This window comes from Micromesistius poutassou (genome assembly GCF_964030765.1).
Source record: "Micromesistius poutassou genome assembly, chromosome: 1".
Lineage (NCBI taxonomy): Eukaryota > Metazoa > Chordata > Actinopteri > Gadiformes > Gadidae > Micromesistius > Micromesistius poutassou.
Window position 1 is genome coordinate 2,408,617 of NC_140271.1, and position 17,901 is coordinate 2,426,517.

The following is a 17,901-nucleotide window of genomic DNA, read 5'->3' on the forward strand; positions in this document are numbered from 1 at the left end:
TGTGTCACTACCTGTCAAGTGCTTTGACCTGTGTGCGTAAGCAATGTTCATTTAAGCTGGGTCAATATGCGTCTCCCACCCGTTTAAAAATTAACCCCTCTTAATTGCATCTTGCCCTCCCCCGGTCGCATCAAGCGGCCTGTCGATAAGAGGTTGCAGGTCGTCTGGTGTTCTAATTACATCACAACATGGTTGCAACGCCATGACGCAGCGGGGTCGCGGCAGGAAGACACCCCCCCCCCGCGCCCCCCCCGCATCGACACCCCCCCGCGACCTCCGCTGCTCTGGGGTCAACGTCGGTTAGCGTAAAGCACACGTAACGGTTAGCCTAGCGGGTGGGGCTTAGTGTGGGTGCGGTTCCGGGAGATACTGCTGACGGACAGCAGCGTTCACGTGTGCAGCGTTCCGTCGGCAGCGCTGGGTCATTTTGTGACAACTTTTAGGGGGGCTAAGGGCCCTGAGCATTTTTTTTGTGTAGCCTCAAGTAGGGCTCTTAAAAAAAGCTTGCCAAAAAAACGGATCTCACACTCTGGGAGCCATTCAGGCTCTCTGCGGTCGCCGCCGCCACACAGGTCGCATCGTGTCAAACCGAGGCCAAAAGTACTGCCCGTGAAAAAAGACGACGTGGCGTAGACGTGGGAACGCAATTTTTTTTTCAGAATTGTAAAAAGAAAACGTGAGGTTCTCAAATATAACGTGCGGTACTGTGATTTCATCAGTTGTGTGATTTCATTGCTTCCGAATGAGACGCTATGGGAGGACAAACCATCCGGTCTGCATCCTGTCACACAAGGACAACCTCAAGAGCATGACGAGGGGGGGGGGGGGGGGGGGGGTTCAGTAGGAGTGTGCGTGCGCTGACACCCGAAGCCTGCGGGTCTTTTACCGGTCGCGTGCTGCGTGATTGCCATCAAAGACGATGATGATCCAATGGGTAGAGGATCGCCCCCGGGGTGCCATGGTCTAGTCACTAGTTGGACTGCTACTGCTGTTATCACCTAATCTACTGCCAAGGGTGTCACGCGCGCACACACGCGCACACACACGCGTGTGCCTTCCTGTGCTCCATCACTGCCACCACTCTGGGCCGTTTTCCACGTCGCAGACATCCTTCCTACTACCACCAGCAATGGCTTATGCGCCGCCCGGCCACCTCCCTCCACACACATCATCATCATCATCATCATCATCTTCATCTTCATCGTCATCGTCCACCCCGACCAAAGCCACAGCCAGAGCCCAGTCCTTGTCCAGACGTTCTCTACCGCTCCTCCACCTGCCCCACATCTCACACCAGATGTTTTCTGCCCTCCGTGCGCCTGCGCAAACAGACGCGTGCGTGCACGTACGCACGTGCACACGCGCGTACTAAAGAATGCATGGCACGAAGACGGTTACTGCCTCAGCTTCGGTGGGGGGGGGGGGGTGGGTTTGTCTCTGTACGGTTCGCTTCTACAATAAACACAACACACAAACACGCACGCACACACATATACAAACACACACATATTAAACAAATAATGCACACAGTATGTGTGAATAAATGAATATAAATCATCAAATAAACATGATGTGATCCCCTGAATAGAATGGCTGACTCGTGTTTTTTCCTGTGTGTGTGTGTGTGTGTGTGTGTGTGTGTGTGTGTGTGTGTGTGTGTGTGACACTGTGTGTATGTATGCCAGTTGGGAAATCAACTGAAAACAATCAAATAGTTGCTGAGTTCCATCCCCGATGTCCACACAGCCTAACCTAACCCTTCTCCTAAATTAATCAAAGCAGTGTAACGTCATGCATTATTCAAGATATCGCAAAATCATAATATCAAGAGGCTGCAATTTCATTCGGATGTAATATTGATCCAATGGTCATATATACCTGTGTATTCACTCCAGACATAATGGAGTGCATAATGTGTTGCTCCATTTACTTCATGCATACATCACTTATAGATGCATGCATGCGAGCGTATCCTTGTTTGACCTTACCCCACTTACCAGCTGGGAGTCCCGCCACAAGTTCACTCTTCTCTTCTGCACAACACCGGTTCCCTCTGCCCTTCAGTGGAGCCACTGATCCCTGAAGACTAACGCAAGGCTTTTATGGTTGACATCTCTGCAAATGCACCATGTTAAGGACACACACACACACACACACACACACACACACACGCAGGAATGAACACAGACAGGACACCCACCTAGATAGACTCACAGCCAGATAAAAGCACACACACCTAGATAGACAAGCACTGAAATATAGACACACACACACACACACACACACCTAAATAGACACACCACAGCACACACACACACACTCACACAAGCACCAAATTGAGTCTAACTGATGACCTCTGTCGCAGGCAATGTCAGAACACACACACACACACACAAGCGGGAAAGCATGTGCACAAACAGTGAAAGCTCCAGAATGAAAAGCAGACTACTGAAATACACAACGACGCAGTGTCTGTGTCGGTGTAGTGGTTACTGATGAGACACTGGGGGAAGACATCTCAAAACATGACTGCGTGGAGTTGAGGGTTGCCTCTTACTGACTGTGAGGGGTTCAGCAGGACAGGTCGAATGACTGGGTGGGCTAAAAAGTTCAAACTAAAAGAACTTGCATCGCGTCAATGAAAAATGTATGGGGTACAACCACTCTTTTATTTCTCTTCGTCTCTGCACCGCCTTTCATGCCTCTCGTTCTTTCCCTGTCTCTCACACACGCACACACACATTCACAGCTTTATCTTCAAAGCTAAAAAAACACTCTATAGGTATTTATGTTCAATAGAGATATTCCTCTCTCTCCCTGTCTCTCTCTGTGCCTAGGGATGCTGGGGAAAAGGTAGGGTGAAGCTTGGCTTTTTTTAAGGGTCTGTGGAGGATAAAATGTCCACATAGCCTAAGACCTCCCATGCATCTCTGTTTTCCATTTCCCTTCCTGCCTCCCCTGTTTTATTTGGACTCCGTATCTACCTGCCTCCCTCCCTCCCTCCCCTGCCTCTCGCTCCCATCCCCCCCTTCCTGCCTATTCTTCCTTCCTTCCCTCCCTCCCTATCTCACCACTCCCTGCCTCTATTCCTCCCTCTCTATCTCCCTCACCCCTCCCCATCTACCTCTATTCTTCCCTCCTTCCCTCCCTCCCTCCCCTGTTTGCCTCCCTACCTACCTGCCTATTCTTCATTTTCTCCATCCCTCCCTCCCTCCCCCCCCCCCCCCCCTTGCTGCCTGCTTCTCTTCTTCCCCTGTTTATCTCCCTACCAACCTGCCTCTCCCTCTCTCTCTCTCCCTCTCTCTCTCCTGCCTCCCTCCCTTCCCCCTCCCTCCGTCCTTTCCTGCCTCCCATCCCTCACGCACCCCCCCCCCCCCCCTCCCCTCCCTCCCATGTGTTCCATGCCTGCTGCAGAGGTTAGCTGCTCGCTGGTCTGAATGTTAATCTGTAGTGACTGGGAGCTATCTCCATTTCTTGCGGGCCCAGCGTGCCAAACGGGCTACCCTTCACCTTTTTACGCTCAGAGAACTAGACACCTGCACCTACACTACACTAAGGTATACACAATATACACACACGTACACACACACACACACACGCACGCCAAACGCACGCACGTCCCCTGTGGTCGCAAGCCCCCACTGTGCACTAATTCTGTTGTTCCCCTTCATCATTCTGTGGGTTTGTGACCTTTACTTGCAGTCATGAACTCAAAGTAACACGCATTGATGCGCGCACACACACACACACACACACACACAAAACACACAAAAACAGGGGTGTAAACACACACATGTACGTACGCGGATGGACAAATAATAAAATTGGACTCTGGCTTCAGTTTAGCACGTAGAACCCTTAGTCTCTCCTGCCACACTTTGATTCCTAATATAACACATACACACACACAAATACACACACTCGGACACACGCACCCAAGCACGCACACACACACACACACACACTGCGACGCTGTATTTAAACTAGGTCACTCTGTGCCTAGTTTTGTCCCTAGCAACTAAACCTGACCTGTTCTGTAATTGGAATCAAACATTATACAACAACCATGATCAGGGTTCCCAGCCCACATATAAAGGGCGTCTAAATCCAGATCTTTCAAATGACCCGAGTCAACTCATTATAAAGCGCTGCGGTAATTGAAGACAATATTTCAAACCTACGAAAAAAACAACACTATTAAATTTCCCCCTGTCGCGGCTGACCCCATTGTTGGGGCGTAATTAGACGTTTTCAAACAGTGCCTTCCCGTTCTCCCCTTGCTCTCTCTGCCCTCGCGCAGCATGCTTTATGAGAAGGTAATTAACGACTTTATTCAACAACATATACACATGTATATTTCCCCCCCCCCCCCCCCCAGCAAACGACATTACAGAGCCCCGGTTCTCTGTCACATTTGGCAGTGCACTCAATGTGACGGAGCACCGGGCTCTGTAATGCTGCTGTAAATTGGCTGTCGCATGGCTTGCATACATAAATACTTAAATCAGGAGTACATCGAGTGTACGTGAAGTTGGGGAGCGAAAGGCTCTATCCAGACGAACAGGTTGGACATAAATATCTATAGCTAATATCCGAGGGCTGAGTCAGTGCTTTGGGCTCTCGCTCTGTCTCCTTCGGCTCACATACAGCACACGTACAGCGTAAGCACATGCATTCAGAATCCCATTACCTGCGACCCACGCATACGCGGCGGATAGACTCATGCGCAATTTATCTGCCTCTCGCTCTTGCTCTCCTTCGTTCGCACACATGTTCACACACGTGCTCGCAGACACACAGACACACACACACACACACACACACACACACACACACACACACACACACACACACACACACACACACAAACACACAAGAGCAATAACGCCACAACCCATCCCACGCATGCTTCCCGTCCGTGTTCGTATCCAAGAAAGTTCCCAGAATCCATAGGGTTGATTTAGATGAGAATATCAGCCCACCCAGAGGGCAAAGTAGAAGACCTGTGATCATTTATTGTGTTGGTTAGAGGGGTGGAGGGGGGGGGGAAACACAATGGATCGGCAATCGGAATGGGAAGAGCTCATCTCACGTGTGAACACAGCGTGTATGTTGTATGTGATCCAGTGATCACAGTAGGGGTTCATGTTCTTTCCCAACGATTTGGGAACATTTTCTATCCGGGGAACAGAAGCCAATATCCGAGGAAGCCCCGGAAATGCTCTTGTTTTTAGTGTATTATATGTTGGCATTGACAATTATTGAGGATAAAGAATGCCATTGTTAATAAACATTAAAAATGCCAACCGCATTGCCTGGGATCTTTCTGCCCCCTCATGTAGGTTATATTTGAGAATTCTTCAATGTATAAAACAACAATATTTGTTAAAGGGATAATATGTAACATTTACGCATTCAAATATCTTAAAAAGACTAGACCTAGGTTAACTATTTTGTTGAGTTGTGTATTTAAAGTATCCCAAATGGTTCCAACAACGTTAAAAACACAGAAATCTGTTGTTTTCTTCAAGGTAAAAGTGGGTTTAATGGTTTTCCTGTCACTCATAACCCCTTCACCCCATAACTAGCGGGGAAATACAAGAAATAGTAATGCAATGATATTTCCATATTGATCTAGCTACTATAAAGTTATAATGTTGCTGCAACAGTCAAAAAGTTATTTTAAGTATGATCGTTTCAGACCACGGATAACAGCCTCGGGCTACCCCATGATTGAATTCACCATAAAAGTGACCAAACAAAAAGTGAATGAACTTATTAAAATGCTCTTATCTAAAAGAAAAATACACAACCGAGTCTGTGAAAATGACCTCTGTCTGAGTCAGATAGATTTTTCACAGGAAATGGTGGCTAAGACAACAACTCGCATGATCCCACGCTACTTCGCCGCGTCATCAAACCACGTATTCTGTTATTTTTTGGACCGAAAGACCTCAAGCGCAAGAAACGACTCATTATACCGCTAAAGCAAGTAACTTGGCGCCTTCAAAGCCATCCTATTAAGCCGAGACAGATTCCATATTCTGTGATCAAAGGCTGCAGCTGCGATGCGCTCTGTGATAGCCAAAAAATGTCAGATCTAGAAATATTGTCAATGATCACTCAAAATTAACCGACCGTTTCTTCATTTTTAATTCAGCATTTCAAACAACTGCCGACACGGTTGGATATAAACAACAATATAAATAATGCCAGCAGCCTACATGGTGCTTCAATTCAATGTAATGCTATTCATTAAAATAAGCTTGCTGTGTGTTCCACCGTCGCACGCACAAAGCTGTGGCGTACGTTTTAGGCCAAGTGAACTGCAGGCGTACACATCATCCCGGGAAACAGGGAATGGTTTGGACGGGTATTCCCGGGAATCTCTTTAAGATTAAACCCGAGTGTCCAGTGGCATCGGTGCACGTTGGCTACAAGACCCATGTGCGCCCATGTGACTGTGAACATCGACGTTCACGACACGTGCGCGGCTGTGATCGCGCCTGAGGCTCAGGGAGGGAGGGTAGGTATGGCCTGGGGTGGGGGGGGGGGGGGTCAGAGGTCAGAGCCAATGACTACTTGGATGGGCCAAACAGCCCGAGGCGCTCGCATTCCCGTGATCATCTGCACACAGAGTGTGTAGCCCAGACGATGTGGGTCAGTCAGACGGCCGAACATAACCCAACGTCGACTCGTGTTTGAAGCACGGAGAGAAAAAAAAAAAACAGCAACAACGTATGAACACAGAACGTGTGACATGTTTCGAATATGAAAGCATGACGCCGAGTCACACCACGTTAGCCGAGTCGACTCGTCCGATAAGGGCCCCCCGTTACAAAGCAATACGGAGCCAGGCGGCTTGTTGTGCGAAACGCTAAAGGAGGAGGAGGGGGGGGGGGGGGGGGGGGGGACGGCGCAACGGCTCGGCCTCTTCAGCGCTACCGTACGCCCGCCTGTGTCTCCTGTGCTTAAAGACCATGGTGCGTTTCTTTTTCTTCCCCTCCCCTCTCAACTCGGACCATCTGCGCCATGGCAAAAAAAAAAAAAAAAAAAAAATTAAAAATGAAAGAACGAAAATAAATAAAAATTTAAAAAAAGAGAAAAACGCCACCATCTGTGAATATCCCTGGTTGAGGCGGAGCGGTGCCAGTGCCTATCATGGAGTCACGGTGGTAAACAGACATGTAGCGCTGCAGACAGCAGGCCGCTCCATATGCAGCGGACCCTGCTTCTTGGTGCATCCTCGGAACGTCCGCGCAGCCGTCCCTGCGCCCACCGCGGGCCCCCTCTCCGGTCTGGGAGCAGGTGCAGAGCGGCGGTACCGCGGGGCCCAGCGTGGGGGTCAGCACAGCGGCGGTGGTGTGGCGTCGGTTTGGAAGAAAAATATGGTATTTTTTTTTTTCCGTGATGAATTTGTCTTTTTTTGGTCACAAAGAATGTTCCAAGATGGATTTAATGTTTGAATTGTTTGTAATGTTTCCATTTTGTTTTCAGAGTAGTAGCTCTAAATAATAATAAATAAATAACAATAAAGACTATGTCACACAGTCAACAAAACATTGTTGTTGATCTGAAGTTGAAACAATGACGAAAACTATATTAATATAATATAATATATTATATATATATATATATATATATATATTAATGAGACGTCCCGTAGCACCCTGCAAGAAGAAAATCATTAATTCAAGCCATTTTACTCTGTTTTCTCGATCGTGGAAGGGTTTGTTTACTAGTGGTGCCAACGGAGAACGCATCGGCTTTTGCCACCCGGAAGAGCATAGTGTGACGTCATGGTGAATTGCCGTATTATGTATTGCGATATTTGGGCCACGATTCTCGATTATTGCGATTTTGAGATACAGCGTAAGTATTGCGTTCGATTTCGCGATATATTGAGGTTCATGTCCCCCATATTATTCAAAGGCATTACATAAAATTTGGAAAATAAGACAATTCACTTCAAATGCCACATTTACAACATTATCTTCTACACATTAACTCAAGTGCAAAAACGTTGTCCTTGAACATTCAGGACATATTACCTTAGTAATTATTATCTGAATAGGAGACCCCTCACATGACTGCTGAGCTCCCAGCAGATAACTTAAAATAATTTAAATACAATAGAGTAACATAAAGTAGACGTAATAGAGTAACATAAACCTGAGAATAATCATATAAATAAGAGAAAATTAGAGCTTCAATCAAATTGAGAAAAAAAAAAAAAAATGTGTACTGCTAGAGTCCAGTCCTGTTGGCTGCAAGGTCAACAACCAAAATGTTCAATTCATTTGGAGATATTGGAATTTTTGTTCAGAGTTGGTCAACATGCTACTATCAGAGTAAAGTAGCAGTACTTTTTTATAATAATTTAATATTGCAATACTGTATCGATATAATTGCATGCTCAAAATATCGCCTTCTATATCGATTTTTTCCCCCACCACCTGTGTGTGTGTGTGTGTGTGTGTGTGTGTGTGTGTGTGTGTGTGTGTGTGTGTGTGTGTGTGTGTGTGTGTGTGTGTGTGTGTGTGTGTGTGTGTGTTTTATACTTTACCTTTCAAACTTTTTTTTCAGATTTATTTTAAGGCTGATTGTTTTATGAAGCGACATTTGTGCCCGGGATTGATTTGGGGCTTTGTCTTGTAAACATGTTTACGAAGATTAACCTGTCCATCAGTTGTTCTATGGAGACAACCCCACTGCGGTCTATAAATAGGCGGAGACCTGTGGTGTAGAGGGATTTGCCAAAGTGCTAGGTTGGCGAGAGAGCAGGAGGAAGGAGGAATGGAGGTACAGAGAAACACACACACACACACACACACACACACACGAGAGAAAGAGAGAGAGAGAAAGAGAGAGAGCAACATGGGAACATTAAGCATGAAGATCTTTGCACTATAGCCATCGATATGTGTGTAAGTTAAATGCATGGTAATATCAGAGTTCAACCATTCTCCATTCCTCTCTGCCATTTCAAACATCAGTTCATGGCTAATCAGTCTTTGTATGCATTATACAAACTTGGCTTTCAGTCTTTCCCTCCATCCTTATTTCTTGACACAGAACAAAAAAGAGAGAGAGAGAGCGAGCGAGAGAGCGAGAGAGAGCGAGGGAGGGGGAGCGACCGAACCAGCATTGGCACCCAATAGCATCACAGAAGCAACAAAGTAGAAAAGCTACAGGAACCAGATGGCACAAAAAAAAAAAAGCCACTAGTTGGACGACACCGCAGCCTTCCAGGCTCCTGACGGGGAGCCGTGCACCGTCACTGCCGGCGCTCTCTGTAAAAGCCTGGCTAACAGCAGGCCACCATCGGTGATTGCTTTGGTAGCTCAGCCCTCTTAACAATTAACTTTTGTTTCCTTCACACAACCTCTCCTCGGATGTCCCCGTCGACTGTGAACCGTCCAGGTTGTCGGCTTTCATGGTTTTTTAGGACGAACGCCACTCGTCTGTGCAGAACAGCACAGTGTAAATTGACACAAACAGTGTCACACACTCTTCCCACAGACGGAGTGAGTGTGACAGTAAGCAACATCTTTGTGAATCTATGATAATGGTAAAAGACAGCCAACATGCCTCTTGTCCCTAAAAGGTGTGTGTGTGTGTGTGTGTGTGTGTGTGTGTACGTCAGTGTATATGTGTGTGCTTCAGTATATGTTTGTGTGTGTGTGTGTGTTTGTGTCAGTAGTATATGTGTATGTAGTCATGTGTGTGTGTGCATCAGTATATGTTTGTGTGTGTGTGTGTGTGTGTTTGTGTGCTTCAGTATATGTGTGCGTGCGTGTGTGCGTTTATGTGTTTTTCTCACTGCCCCGAGGTGTATCTCATGAATGGGACGTGTATGGGCTAAACAAATGTATGAGTGGTAAATACAGCCGTGTATTACAGCCCCACCAAAACATAGTGTTACTAGAATGTATTCACAACACATCCAGGACACACCCAGAATACAACTAAGATAAATGGACTCATTTCAAAATACATCCAGAATATTGAGAATACATAAATAAATTCAGATGACATTTAGACAACATTCCTTTTTCTTTAGACAATGTCATTCACTATTAGGTACTCTTTTGCCTATTTATCAAAGCGGATAATAATAATAATCCAAATTGAGAGTGCTATCACAATTACCCCTCAATTAGGCTTATTTTCAGGATAAGCCTGCTAAATGTTCTGTTCAATCACAAATTCATCCCATTCCAGTAATTTATGCATGGGGTTTCAAGAAACGGGTTCCTCCCGTATTCACACACACACACACACACACACACACACACACACACACACACACACACACACACACACACACACACACACACACACACACACACACACACACACACACACACACACACACACACACTGGGTAAATACAGTGGGGGCAGCAAAGTTCTCATCTAGGTAAATACCAGGGGGGCAGCAGAGTACTGGTTGGACCTGTTCCCCCCCCTCCCCCTCCCCCTCCCCCTCCCCCTCCCCCTCCATGCGCCACTGCTTTACGTTGGAAGACATGGACCTCACTGAGTGAAGGATTGTACAATGATCTCAGTGGGGCTGCATAGAAACTTGCTGATGCGGCACACTGTTTGTACAGTTTGTCCAATATTGATTGCATGCTCTGATTCTTCTAAATCCCTCTGGATAAATGCATTAATTCTAAAGTCTGTAAAATTCATAAAATATATGTAGGCTATATATATATATATATATATAATTATATTAACCTCGATATGGGCTTACACATTGGGGCATAGTGAGGAGGAGGAGAAGGAGGAGTGTGCTTTACAAATGCCAAACTAAATGGAGCCACTGACATTATGACATTATGACATTATGACATTATGACTCCTGGTGGCAAGTCAACATGACCCTTTAACCATGGGAAAATATTCAAAATGTTCACCTCCTTAGCAGGACAAGACAAACGCTGAACTTTCTCAATTGCAGTGTTATAACGTTCATCAAGTTATTTTTAGTATGATTGTTTTGACCATGGATAGGCCTGCTACGCTACCCCTTGACTGTGTTCGACCTCATCACGTTATCTTCAGCTTGATGGCTTGTCAACTCATTTAATGTTTCAAGTCACCTACTCTGATGATTCCACACCACTTCACTATCTCACCAAACTACATGTTTTGTCATGTGTTCATTGATTGACCCTTAGCAGCATAAATGACATGTCATACCTTTTAGACTCCTACAAGATCCTGATAAGCCCGGCACCCTCATCCCTGCCCAGAGCACCACTGACTTCTGCTGCTGTTTTACGCCCAGCACGAATCACAAAGACCAGGCATCGCTCCAAACACACCATGGCGGCCAATTGAATCACTTGTCCTCAATATTTAAAAATCTCCTTCATCTTGGGACCTTAATTTAATAAATGGCCAATTGAGATTGCTTTCCACTTAGCTCAAGTTATTATGGCGTGAGCCATCATGCCATCAAGCGATACAGAGGAAGTTCAGTCACTCCCTGCTCGCCTGATACATGAGAAGGAGTGGTTCATGCGGTTGTCTTCTCTCTCCCTCCCTGCCAGAAGCAAACACTGATGCAATTGTAGGGGATGGCGTCTTTTGGGCGGTATTGCACAAAAAAGAGCAAGGATGTGTACAGTGTCTGGACATTACTTAGGCATGATCTCCTTTCAAAGACCAAACTCCTTGGCTTTTCAACTGGGCTTTGATGTTCCAATGTTTGATGTCCTTCCTGGGGTCTCCTCAGCCGTGGTCTCCTCAGCCGTGGTCTCGGTAGGAGTTTGGGGAAAGAGGTAGAATGCGTTGACCCTTGCTATATAAGGTATAGCATTAGCATCAGTACAGTGCGTGTACTCTGAATAACCTCGGAGCACTCAGGGCACCCATGCATGGAGCGAGGGGTGAGGTATTGCATAAGTTGCATAAGTATAGTGAGTTCATTAAGTAAAATTAAACTGTAGCTTAGCAGTGGAAAAAGAACAACAGATAAGCTTCTGATGAACTGCGGGCTGCATGTAGCAGCATATACAATTATAAAATGAGCCGCGAGGTGCAAAGGTGTGTGTCAGTTCCTGTCCCGGGGAGGTGAGCCGGAGGACATGTAATCACGGTTATGTGTTTAGGATTGCACACGTGGGCCCAGCCCCTGTCATTACGGGAGGACGACGCTCATCCGATTCCTGGAAGCACCTGGGCAAGGGTTCCTCTTACATTAGGGGAAGAATGTGAAAGCAATATAGGGCATGCAGGCAGGGGGGGTGGGGGACTGTGGGGCCGGTGGATGAGGGGCAGTAGGGTAGGGGATCAGGGAAGATCAATAAAGGGGCAGGGATTTTTAGGTGCTTTATCTGATTGGGTTTTAAGAGGGAGGGAAAAAAAGGGAAAGAAAAGCCAAACAGCTGAGGACAGTGTAATGAGTCTGGTAGGAAATCAGCTCTGGGCCCCAGAGGAGGAGAGGAGGAGAGGAAGTCGGGCTTAAAAAGAAAGCATTGAAGAACATTATGCACCCATGCAATTCTTTGACTGGGTAAATGGAGGTTGTATATTAAGATGGCAGGTGTCAAAAGATATCGTGGAGTACAAAAGCATGCAGAAATGTCTTGAATAACCTTTGAAAGAGTCAAAAGAGTTTTTTGTTCAAAAGGGCATCCGAAAAAATGCTTTGAAATCATCCATTTGAGAAAATTGCCAAATTCAGCCGAACCGTGGCAACTAATTGTAACACCTCAAATCGACATGCCACAGCATCTGTCAAGTCCAATGAAACGTTCATCTTCCTGTGCACCACCGTTGTGTGTGTTTTCTGTACGAACCCAAGCGGTTGCTATTTGATAGCCCTGGTAGAGCCTGAAAGGCTTTTGCTATGAAGCGCAGCCATCCCTACGCCTCCTCTCTCCTGTGGTGTGTGATGTTTGCCATTCCTGCAAACACCACCACCACCGCCACCACCACCACGCTCCTTAAATAAGCACCCAGTATGGCTTACAGGCCCCGTTATCAACCAGGCTGCTCCGACTGCAGAGCCCACTGCTGCCTGCTGCTTTTACTGCCGTTATTGTAAGAGTCACGGCATGACGCCGGACGCGTGACGCACAACCGCAATCAACGTGATCACGAGCGACGCAACACAAGGGCCCCGATCCGCACGAGACACAGGGTGGTTTTCCTTCAGCTCTCTTATCAGTCACTTATTCTTGGTTTTTAAAACTATTTAGGTTCAAGATTGTCTTTTGTCAGATGCTAACTGAAAAATAACAGATTATTTAAGTGGACACTGGTAGCTGAAAACATCAAAGCACTATCCCTATGTACCTAGAATGCAAATACACTCACTACTACTGATTAACTGGTTGATTTCTGAATTCCGACAACAAAGCACATTCACAAAGTAGGTGACAAATTGGGTTCATCACGAGGACAAATTCCCTTACAATGAACAGCTGAGTATAGCCCATCAGAACTCTTTAGTGGTCAGGAGAAATCTCTTAAGGTAAAACATAGAACACAGTGGCATCTAATAAATTAAATGAATCGGCTGTGATGGAGGCTCCATAACATGTAACAACAACTTCAACAACGACCGATTCATAAATATCTTACAGTAATGAGTAATTGAGTTAATGACGCAAAACAACATATTTGAAGCGCAATGTTTATGCATACCAGTCCTCCACATTTATGTTGTGAGGCAAAATTGCTCGTTGCCCAACAAAACATATTGAACAGAGCATTTTCTTGCTCCCAGCAGATCTGTGAACATAAACGACCTTGAAAATGCGCCGTGCCTGTCGAGAGATCGGGAAAAAAAAAAAAAGCAAGGAAAACGTAAATGAAGAGGTGGTCAAAACCACAGGGGAAAGGGAAAACATATTGTTGTCCTCTGGGACACGACGGTGCCGTCGTCATCGCCACATTCCCAGGGACACAATCCCGTCAGCTCCGTGCAGCGTTGGAGTGCTGGCTCACAGTCTGTCTGCTCTCCTCCTCGCCCCTCAGCCACGCTGGAGCCCACCCTGCAGCTGTCCACAGGCCATCCTTACATAATGAGACAACTCAGGCTTCATCACCACACACACACACACACACACACACACACACACACACACACACACACACACACACACACACACACACACACACACACACACACACACACACACACACACACACACACACACACACACACACACACACACACACACTCCCCCTGCCCAGGAAATGACACAGGGTGGGTGGGGGGAGGACAGACACACAAACCCCCTAGAGGCCACGGTAACACAAGCAAATGCGATTTTGTGATTGCTTATTTGCCAACCCACGCTTGGAGACACAGCCTAGAGACTCACACACCCGCTCGCACACACACACAGACACGCGCACACACAGAATTCCACACACAAACATGCAATCACACACACACACACACACACACAGACAGACACATTACATCGCACACATACCATATCATACGCACCCTGCATCTCTAATCGTCTATGCCAGACGCAGATGCTGACAGCAGATAATTCTGAGGCATTAAAGAGACCTTTAGAGGAATGTGACATTTATGACGTCCCCATAAACCAAACGGCAACAAATGACAGGAACGACTCAAATATTAAACTTTTTATTGCCGTGACTACAGTATATACATCGACGCCGTAGTGCATTATGCAGGAGCCGACGATGTTGTGGAAACAGAGAGCCTCCATGCCTTGCCACCTACAATCAGTCCATCAGTCAACACAACGGAAATGCTTTCATGAATAAGGAGAACATCAAAAAGGTCTAATCCACCAGTCTGATGTTTAAAGAGTTAGGGGGATATACAAACTAATCCCGGATGTTCTCAGTTACGCATTTATTAGTGAAAGGTTCCAGGGGACTTATTCTGAGAAGCTATGCCTCCGCAGAGGCGACAATTCACACCGCTGCTGATGATTAAGCAACGACACTTGAGTAAGCAGTGACACAGATATTGCGTTGTATTGCCATGTATCCCTTGATTTTTCAATACTGACACTTATTTATACTTCAGCAAATCTTGAGAAAAGAACTATGGCTATGACTATGGCTCGGGACAATAACTTAATAGTCAAACCAATAATATTACATTATTGATTATTTTATAGGAAGGTATTGGACTAAACTAGACTGATAATAATAACACGATTTTTTAAACCTCCTGCATATTATACGGCCCATTTCTGTCTACATCAAGCATTGCTTTTTTCCAGGTATCCAACATTCGAAAAACTAAAAATACCCATTATCCCATGCAACGCACTATCCTTTCAATGTACCCTATTTGCCAATATTAATCGTCGGATGTCTTCTAAGAAGAACGACTTTGAACTATGACCTTGGTTATATAAGGCAGAAGGGAAAAGAGAAGCTAGGGGGAAAGATGAATAAGACGGTCGTGTAGTCTCATGGCCACAACGGGTAATAGCAACGGGAGGTCTTCAGTTTGAACACATTCACTCCAGGATCTGAAACACTGGGCGAGATGTGAGGAACAGCCCTTCAAAGACCTCTGTGGCGTTTGGAGCTCAGAGGTCTCCGCTTACCCGGAGGTGTTTATGTGAGGACTGCATTAGAAGATTTTGCTATCATAATATCAATAACGCGGCAATTGCTGCCTTTCTCGAGATTTCCTTTAGAGGGTTACCGTCAAACACAGTGTGGGCGTTGGGCTATGTGTGGGTGCTGTCTACCTGAGAGAGAGAGAGAGAGAGAGAGAGAGAGAGAGAGAGAGAGAGAGAGAGAGAGAGAGAGAGAGATCGCCCACATCCATAGGGGATTCAGTAATGGATGGAGAATGGAGAATGAATTACACAGGGTGTTGTGTCAGTTGCTAAGCAGGCAGGCTAAGATATGATAGTATATGTCACTCTCTCACTGTGGCCACACATACACAATAATAGCCAAGTACCACTTCGTGCTGTTGTAGTTTTTCAAATGTTAGTCTCTTCATTGATCTATAAGTCTGCATACAGTATATTCGTCACACGCAAAAGCACCAGTGGGATATCACGGGGGAAGACTCTTTGCTGTCTCTTGTTTACATTGTGTCATGCAGGCAGCTGTAAGAGAAAATAGCTGCAAAAAGATGCAATGGCTTATCCCAATTCACCATATACAGTAGAGATACTCATGTTCCTTTGAGGGTCAGGGGACTGACTGCTGCTAACTACAATAATGGTCATTGTCTTCCTTTAAGACTTGGAAACTGTTATTTTGTTCCACCTGCATAGCCTAGCCGGGGTATGCATTCTTCTTGGAGCATGCTGGGACAGCACTGAGAACCATTTTTTGCGAGGACAACATTCCCCAACTTATGAATGGGGCAATCGTTGGACTTCACGTGCACACTCAATAGTAGCCCGATCGGACAGGGACCCTGGGGCGTTTGATTGTTCTCTGTAAATAAGTCTTACTATATCCTGGGCTTCTTGGAAGATACCTGCAAATAGTCATCTCGACAAATCAACTAACCTTCATGATGCTGCAAGGTGTGTTTGCAGCTCCGTGACTTCGCTCGGCTGAATTATCGCGGCTTCTACCTCCAAGTCTTGGACTGCAGTGCTCTCTGTATCGCCCGTTGGTATAAACTACTTCCGATCCTCCGTAGAACGGGTGCCCTGCTGCGGGCGAAACGTCCAAGTACGCCCGGGATCCAGTGAGTGGTAACAGGGTGTCATCGCTGTTAAATCCCGCTATGTTTGTCGCACTCTGTGCCACTTGGGCACCCATGGCAGGGTCCATAAAATGTCCTGAACCCGCATCAGAAGCACGTATCCCTTCCATGATCCACCGGTCGGTTACAGCAGCAGCAGCAGCAGCGAACCCTTTACAACACCACAACCACAATCCATTGTCTCAAAGCGGGGAACCCGTTTTTTTTGGAGTCTGCGGACATCTGAAACGTTCCCAAGAGTAGGGTCACCATCCATTCATCGTCGGAGAGTGCATGTCAAAACAGGAAGGCAACGATAGGAGGGGGGACAGGATTTGAAGTGCGCTGTCGATCAACTCTTTCTCAGACCGCTCGACTGAGAAATGAACAGATGGTACCCCCCACCACCCCCCGATCTAAACTGCCGTGATTAGCTTTCTGCTGGCGTCCACACTGGCGTCGAAATGTTCTCACAATAATATAAGGAGTGTCAAGGTCCACTCTGTTTACAGCGGGTATAGTTTTCAGTTTCGTCTGCCTGTCACCAACCGCTCCTCTCTGTAGTCTGGCTATAGCGCCTGTGTTTGTGTGTGTGTGTGTGTGTGTGTGTGTGTGTGTGTGTGTGTGTGTGTGTGTGTGTGTGTGTGTGTGTATGTGTGTGAGTGTTGCCTCGTCCTGTACTTTTCAGCGCTTGCAAATGGGAACGCTCCCCACGTGCATCCGCGGGACAATTCAATAGCGTGCGCGCGCCGTCGCCACCACACACCCACGGCACGGGCGCACTGAACAACTCAATCACGCGCACCAAAGACCGGGAAACTCACTCTTCGATTAGATCAGTGTTTCTCAACCTTTTTTGAGCAAACGCCCCCCTTACCTTACCCTGATCCTCTGGCGCCCCCCCCCCCCCCCCCCCCATTATTATTGTTGTTAATTTTGTTTAAACATTTTTTTGCGACACCCGTGGGTAGGCTATATCCATCACCAACTCCACTCCAACTCGTGCTACATTGCTTGAATAAAAAACTTCTGTGCCGTTTTGGTTTCTTCTGGACAAGAAAATGTGTATTCAGAGTTTTATTAAAAGGTTTTATTATTGAGCTATTGAAGTTTAATACGTAACAGTGCTTGTGTACATTTTTATTGGTTATTGAACTGTTAACCCGCGAACTAGGGTTCAATATGTGCACGAAAGACTCCCTTTGTTTACGTGACGTTGCCTAG

At 46.3% G+C, this 17,901-nt stretch overlaps 1 protein-coding gene across 1 annotated transcript in view; it reads right to left on the minus strand.

Moving 5' to 3' along the window:
* LOC311347887 (inactive phospholipase C-like protein 2) overlaps nucleotides 1-17,301 on the minus strand; it is a 76,535-nt gene extending 59,234 nt beyond the window's left edge. The window contains exon 1 of the mRNA XM_084470021.1: nucleotides 16,497-17,301. Coding sequence (XP_084326147.1) covers nucleotides 16,497-16,808 — 312 coding nt within the window. The 5' untranslated portion in view covers nucleotides 16,809-17,301. The remainder of the gene's footprint in view (nucleotides 1-16,496) is intronic.
* Nucleotides 17,302-17,901: the final 600 nt, after the last annotated feature.